This window comes from Beta vulgaris, chromosome 3 (genome assembly GCF_026745355.1).
Source record: "Beta vulgaris subsp. vulgaris cultivar EL10 chromosome 3, EL10.2, whole genome shotgun sequence".
Classification (NCBI taxonomy): Eukaryota; Viridiplantae; Streptophyta; class Magnoliopsida; order Caryophyllales; family Amaranthaceae; genus Beta; species Beta vulgaris.
Window position 1 is genome coordinate 5,250,830 of NC_079204.1, and position 7,329 is coordinate 5,258,158.

At 33.6% G+C, this 7,329-nt stretch overlaps 1 protein-coding gene across 1 annotated transcript; it reads right to left on the bottom strand.

The window, feature by feature from the left end:
* Positions 1-1,177: 1,177 nt before the first annotated feature.
* LOC104888301 (ethylene-responsive transcription factor CRF4) lies at positions 1,178-3,157 on the bottom strand. The gene has a single exon (XM_010673227.4). It carries the CDS (start codon positions 2,724-2,726, stop codon positions 1,551-1,553), a length of 1,176 nt encoding a protein of 391 aa, XP_010671529.1. The 5' UTR covers positions 2,727-3,157; the 3' UTR covers positions 1,178-1,550.
* Positions 3,158-7,329: the final 4,172 nt, after the last annotated feature.

The window sequence follows — 7,329 nt, forward strand, 5'->3', positions numbered from 1 at the left end:
AGAGGGACAGTATCCTCAGTAAATTAATTAAAATAAATACACAACCAACGACAATATTTTTTTTTAATTTTTTTGACTTTAAATTAACATTTATAATGGAGTAAATTAATTGAGTAATAGGTGGTAGCTCAATATATACCACCTTTGTATCCTCATCCCAACAATATATCGAGGTATTTACTTCTGGGTTGTTTCGCGTTTTACCCAGTTATAAATAGCTTACTCTATAGACTGCAAGCTAGTATTCTAACAAGGGTTGATGTTCGGACCAGTTATCTTTCTTTACAAAAAATAAAAATAAGGTGAATTAATTATTTCTGTGTACACCTCCATCTATTTAAAAACTACACTAATGGGTACAAGTTGGACATCAAGTTGGGTCCAGAAACATATTTTTACAGTTATGCATGAAAATTTGTTACCTAAAATATAATTATAGTACTAAGGTAGTACACCTAAATATGTGTATTCGTGACTAAGAAGTGGAATTATATTCAAAAGACAAAGAAGATCTTGTTCATTCTAGAGTCAAATGTTACCTCGCTTGTAAGATCCCTTTAGTATCTTAGCTGCCAATCCCACGTCCTTGCCATATTCTTCATTTACATATTTTTTATTTATAGATATTTTTGTTGTTAAATTACTTTTTGATTTTTCTACTATTTTACTAAATTATTTGTCATTGTATAATTTATACTATTTTGTAGTATTTACAAACTTTTTATTTTCAATCCCCTCTTGTTATTAATATTTGTATTAATCAATTGTTTTGGCGCTAATTTCTTCAACTTGTAAAGTTTTGATGAGTAAAGAGTAATATAAAATTTACACGTTTCAATCTGAAGAAATTGGTTTAATCTATAAAAAACAAAATATGGTGTCAAATGAAGACAACGAAAGAACATATTATGTGATAAATTTGACTTTCATACTTCATATAAAGGTAGAATGTCACTTATAGTGTAATAAGTCACAAAGAGTAACGATATAATCAAACGAGAAAAACACCTCTTGATGATATAAAGACGAGGTGATGTAAAACATGAATAACTTTTTTTTTTGTTTACATAAAAATCACCAATGAGCAATGGTACATGAATATTAAGGCAAATAATGAGTCAAAAAGAAACAAAACCAAAGATGGTAAAAAATCAAGCAAAAACTCTAAAGAAATTAGTGAATAATAGGAAACAAATTGAAATCGGCAATTCCTTTTTTTCAACCAAAATTGAATTATTGTGTACAACTCATCATCAAAAAAAAAAAAATCAAAAGCCTAAATAATTACTCCATAACTTATTATTATTCCTCTAACACTCAAATTCCCCGCTATATTTTCCAACAGAGAATATTACTACTACTTACTAATCAACCACTTAACAAAAATTTATATATATATTATATATAAAATAATAATAAAATAAAAACTACTACTATTACTTGCCGCCGGTACAAAACTTGCCGATTGATTAATCGGTCGGAAAAAGATGAGTTTTCTCAATCTCTGTCCTCATTCTATCTTTTTCGATTTTTTTGTTGTTCTTTTTGAACTACAACGCTACAAGAGGATCAGATGCAAAAATATCGTTGATATCTTGAAAATAATCATCTACTTGTAACAAATTTGACGATGAATAATTGTTGTTACTATTATCCATCGTATTAAAATCTAAATCATCGATAAACGAATCAACGAACATATCTCCAAAATCATCAAACTGATGTTGAAGAAGTTGATCATTTTCATCGTAGATTGTAAACAGATTTTCCATTGGTTTAGAATCTTCAAAGATCATCGGCTCAGGTGACTCAAAGTTAAAGAAATCATTCAAAAACGGCGTATCTAGGAAATCACCAATTGTTGACGAAGATTCACCTTGACATTCTTCCAAACCAGAACTACTACTGCTATTACTGATAATACTATTGCTCACACTCAAGCTAGATTCTTGAATCGGAGGAGGAAGGCTTTCATTGTCATCTTGTTTGAACCGGAATGTATCCTCGTCTGTCGAACCACCACGAAAGTGGAGAACAGAGGTAGGAGAGCAGAGGATGTTGTGAGAAACGGACTCGTCACCAGATTCATAACCACCAGAGGTTGATGGTGCGTGTGGTTCAACAACCACCGGAGGAGGTGGTTCACGCGGTGGAGGAGTGGCGAAGTTGGTAAGCGCATCAGGACCACGGAGTTTAATAGCGGCGTTGTCGTAAACCATTGCAGCTTCTTCAGCGGTGTCGTAAGTACCAAGCCAGAGACGTACTCGTCTCGCAGGGTCTCGAATCTCAGCCGCCCATTTTCCCCACGGCCGTTGACGAACTCCTCTAAACTTCCTGACTCCACCTGTGGTGGTCAGTGTGGCTCCTTGTGTTGCAGTTCCTGTATTTGTCGACTTCTTTTTTGAACCGCCCTTCTTAGCATTACAAGAAGGGGTCACAACAGCTTGTGCGAGTGTTGGAGGTGGTGTTGCAGCAGTAGCTGATAAAGCCGGTTCGATGACTATCTCGTTCAAATACCTCCGCACTCGATGGCGGCCAAAAAGCTCTGACTCTTCATCACTCGATGAGTCAGTAGCATCGTTGTCCACCACCGAGACACGGACCACTCTCGGTGGTTTAGTACATGATGATGATTTTTTCAATGCTTTGACAGAGTTGTGCTTTTTAGTTACTCTACGATGCTCGGTATATTTCACCGGACATAACATATTTGTATAATCCATCATTCTTAATTGTTTTTTTTTTCTCACTGATTTTCTCTTCTTCGCATTAAGATTATTGATTGATTAAAAGATGGATATATGGAAGGAGAGGTTGTGAACCAAAGATTGTTCAAACAATCTTCGTTTGTTTATGAAACTTTTTTTTCAGGAGGAAGCAAGTGTGGAAAAATAAGAAGGGGGTGGTTGAGGTGTTGAAATATGGCGTATATTAATACAGGGCTCCAAAATCTCAGAAAAAGGGAAGTGAATAAGGTTGAAAGATTCAATGGACGAAGAAAAAAAAAATGGGTTTAAAGAAGGAAGTATAAAGAAAGATGTAATTTTCCAAATGACTTTGTTAAACCCCAACAAATTTTTAGGAAAGAGCAACAACTAACTATTCAATGAGAGAGAAAATAATGAGCAACAACAATAAGAGGAGGTAAGCAAGTCACACTTAACTTGGGTTTTATATAGGATCCCATCAGCCGAAATTGGAAAACGCAAATTACTAGAATCCTAATTTTTTATTTATTACCTTTTTTTTTAATTGGGTGAACAAGGGAGGCAAAAAAATATCTAATCTAATTTAAGAAAGTATTTTGTTAAAATAAGCAAGGGAGGAGAGAAGCTACAGTCACATAGCGGTGACGGGGAGGCGAAGATCACGGTGAAGTAAATAAAGGAATACAATACGAACCGCCGCATAGAACAAATGAATGGACATGATTTGGACACGTGTCAGATGATGGAAAGAGAGATCCAATAAGAGAAGGTCCAAAGTCTACAACTGGGTAGTGAAGAGGTTGATAGTTACAGCTGAGTCAGCTAAAACATTTAATGTTAATTTTTTGTGTTTTTTTTTTGTGTGTGTGTGTTTTTTTTGTTTACATTGGTTTATGTGTTGCCCTATCACGTGAGGCCCAAGATGCCCGGCCTTCTTCGTTTTAACTTGTCGGTCAAAAATTCTCATCACTCTTCACTCATAACTCATTACTTCCCTTCTCATGTAGTAGGATGAATATTCAATTAGTAAAAATTTAATACTTCAATGCAAAGGGTTAATTTAATTAGTTTTGATGGCTAATTAGCAAGATTTATGATGTGGAGGGGTTATCACTTGCTAGTGGCTTCATCCTTGGTTAGTTGGTTAATATGTGATTGTCGTGTTGAATTGTGGGAAAAAAAAATTGTATAGTTATTGGATAGATAGACTACTCACAATTAATAAAGACTGTTAAATGTCGTGACAATGGAATTTAGCTGTTTATATAATTAATAATTTTTAATATTTTATTAGTTTTGAGTAGTCTATTCAGTGGGTAGGTGTAACAATGTACTGAATTGTAGCTTTGCACGAATTTATTTGGCTGATCATTTATCCTTTTTTAGTAGGTACTTAATTATTGAACCTTTATGCTATATGAAATGAATAATTAGGTATGTTGATTTGATTCATACGAAAGTTGATTTAAGTTATGTTGGATCAAGTCTTGGGAGGTGGTATCTAATACATGGGATTGAATGTTGTCTAAATCGCTTGTCTTTGTGGCTCTATCTACACACAAAAAGAAGTTGAATTAGGTTGAATAATAATAAGACAATATAAATGACATTTTAGGAATGAAATTAGACTAATATGTTAGGAAATCGAGCTAATAATTGTTTTGTTTAGGTTCTTTTTAAAAGGAAAAAAGGCACTGTCTTGTTTCCTTAAGAAACCACAATGTGAAAACGTACAAATACAAGTTGTAACTGAACCTCGACGATTCAATTTGGTTGATTGAGAGATTAATAAACTAAAGGTCTATTCTCTCTAACTTATTTTTAGTTCAATTTAGCTCAATTCAGTTCAATTTATTTTAGTTCAGTTTAATTCAATTCAGTTCAGTTCAGTTGTTTTATGCCGGAGAAAACAGGCCCTAAAGCAACTAAAAAAATCAATTCAACAAAATAAAAAATTAATACTCTTGATCATAAAAGGGGTATTTATGAATGAGAATTTACTTATAAATCATATGTATACTAAAATCTTAGTGTTTCACAAAGCAAATATCAAAAGATTTTATGATTCTACCTTGTAAGAGTCAAAATTACACTCTCAATAATTGATAAATAATTCATACATTCAAATTTAGTTATAGCGACAAATTAAAATTAAATGAATAGCTATCAAACCATGCAATTTATATTCACACAATATTGCACAAAAAAAAAAAAAGGAGTTCACATAATAGCATTACAACTCTTGTTACGATTACTTGAGCATATAATTGATGATGATTTTCGTTGTAGATATATGATAATTTAAATTGGAGAAAAAATTGATTTTAAACCAGTGCATTTTTTGCTGGCTAAACCCATAAAGAAAATTATGAATATTTAACTTTTTACAGCTAGAACTAACGTGGCGGGCAACCTAGAATTTACCGCCATTTATAATTCGGTTTGAAATGTACGGCCTTTCTGTATTTCTTGTTTTCCACTAAGACGTTACATTTAAATCTGCCTGATATTCACGCTCATCAACCAACGGTTGTAGGATTTTATTGAGGTGCTAGGCTGCTAGCGCGTGTGAAATTTCAAAATGGGTGGACCAACCTACGTATTCGTATATTTTTTTTTATACTCCATCCGTTCCAAAATATAGTTTCCATTTCTATTTTGGGAGTCAAATTTTAAAAACTTTGACCAAATTTTCTTACTAATGTATACAAAAAAAATATATTCATGAGGGGTCTTGTTAGCTTCTTTTCAATGTGTAAATTCGTAATATCAACTTTTTATATTTTTTATTAATAAAAAAAGAAGATATCGTAGGTCAAAGGTACGTCTTGGAGACTATGCAAAATAAAACAGGAACTATATTTTGGGACGGAGCGAGTACAAAGAAATTGGTAAGATAAAAAAAAATTAAGAGACCTTTTGCTCGATTGGAACATTTAATGTATCTGTTACAAGAATTCTAGAAAGAGATGGAGCATTACAAAGATTTATAGTAAAAGGAGACTGAACAAGGTGGCCAACATTCGTCATCCAATCAGTCGCTCTATTAGCTTCTCGAAAAACATGGGCGATCTGGCAGGAGTGGAATCGTTGGAGAAGAAGTTGGATATCTCTGATGATCATCTGGATTTGTCACGGTGCTTCCCAGGTGTCTTTGATAGCGTTGATGACAAGTAGATTATCTCCTTTGATCATTAGATTGTCGATGTCAAGATTGATAGCAAAAATGAGGCCATGGTGAGGGGTCGAAGCTTCGGCGACAAAGACTAGGGCTTCGTCGTCCACCCTATCTCGAGGTCCTGGGACAAAAACATGATTGAACAACTATTTCTATCTTTCGAACAAAAACGAATATTAATTAAACATCCCACTAAGTACAATAATTCTCCCCTGATTGACTTTTTTGGGATCTAGACAAGAAGGGCGATTACACGATTAAGTCTGCATATAGAGCCTTTTTTTATTAATTAATTTATTTTCCTATGCAAGAGCTTGTGGCCAATATATTGAGATGGATGAAGAACGATTAATAGTTTTCTTCAAATTTTCACTACTGAGTACTGAGGTCACTTAGGAGTTATGACATTACGCAACTCATGAATAAGGCAAAAGGCCGCAAGAGGCAAGTTGAGGAAGTGTCTCATGTGTATGGACATGGGTGTTCTGAACGAGAAAGCTACAATTTTTGGACCAAATGATAAGTAATTGCTAACACCAAGGTTTTGTTTTCTTATTTTACTTTTTGTGTGTGTTTTTATATGATCATTTTTTTTTTACTTGGGGCTCAAGGCTTAAGTCATTAGCCTAGGAGTTTGGAGAAAGAACAATTATTTTTAATTAATATTTTTTTCTTGCTTAATAGTCCCCTACAAGTAGATTTTTTTTTTTTGTATATTTGTTTAGTACACAAGAAAAAAAAGGGTATGTACGTAAAAGGAGGATAAATTTGAAACATGTTGCTATAAAAAAGCTGCATGTATTTGGGCAAAAAATCAACACAACTTATCAGTAAAAATAGTCTCAACACAACAAACTATGGTACTTGTGCACCCAACACCTTGAATTTTGACTAGTAGTCGAAACACCATCAATTATCAGTTTAGGTGCAACGCATATCATAAATAAAGTCGAAGCACCATTTTCTCAGACGGTGAATCCTCATTATTTTATTGTTTTTTTCAACAAATTATGACTTGGGTGCGTGTAGTACCACAAACTTTGGCTTAATAGCCAAAATATCATGAACTATCGGACTTGGTACAATGCATATCAAAATGACATCGGAAGTAAGTTTTTTTTTTGTCTTTCTTTGCTGCTTCAAGCTCCTATTTTAACTTTTAGGGCCTTTATTTCCATTTCAAGTTCCATATTTTTCGTATAAACGCTACTATGAGCTACGATTTGGCTAATAGTCGGTCAAAACACTTACATTAGGTATCATTAATAACACGCGTTGCACCAAGTTCAATAGTTCGTGATATTTTGACTACTAGTCAAAGTTTGTGGTCCTATGTGTACCCATGTCGTAGTTTGGGGGTGTTCAGGCTAAGAAAAATAGAGAAATTGGGAAAAATTAATAAATTAATGAGGATTCATCGTCTCCAGCGTCGTTTATGATACG

Excerpts from the sequence above, each read along its gene's own strand:
- LOC104888301 (XM_010673227.4), bottom strand. The coding sequence starts at position 2,726 with ATGATGGATTATACAAATATGTTATGTCCGGTGAAATATACCGAGCAT.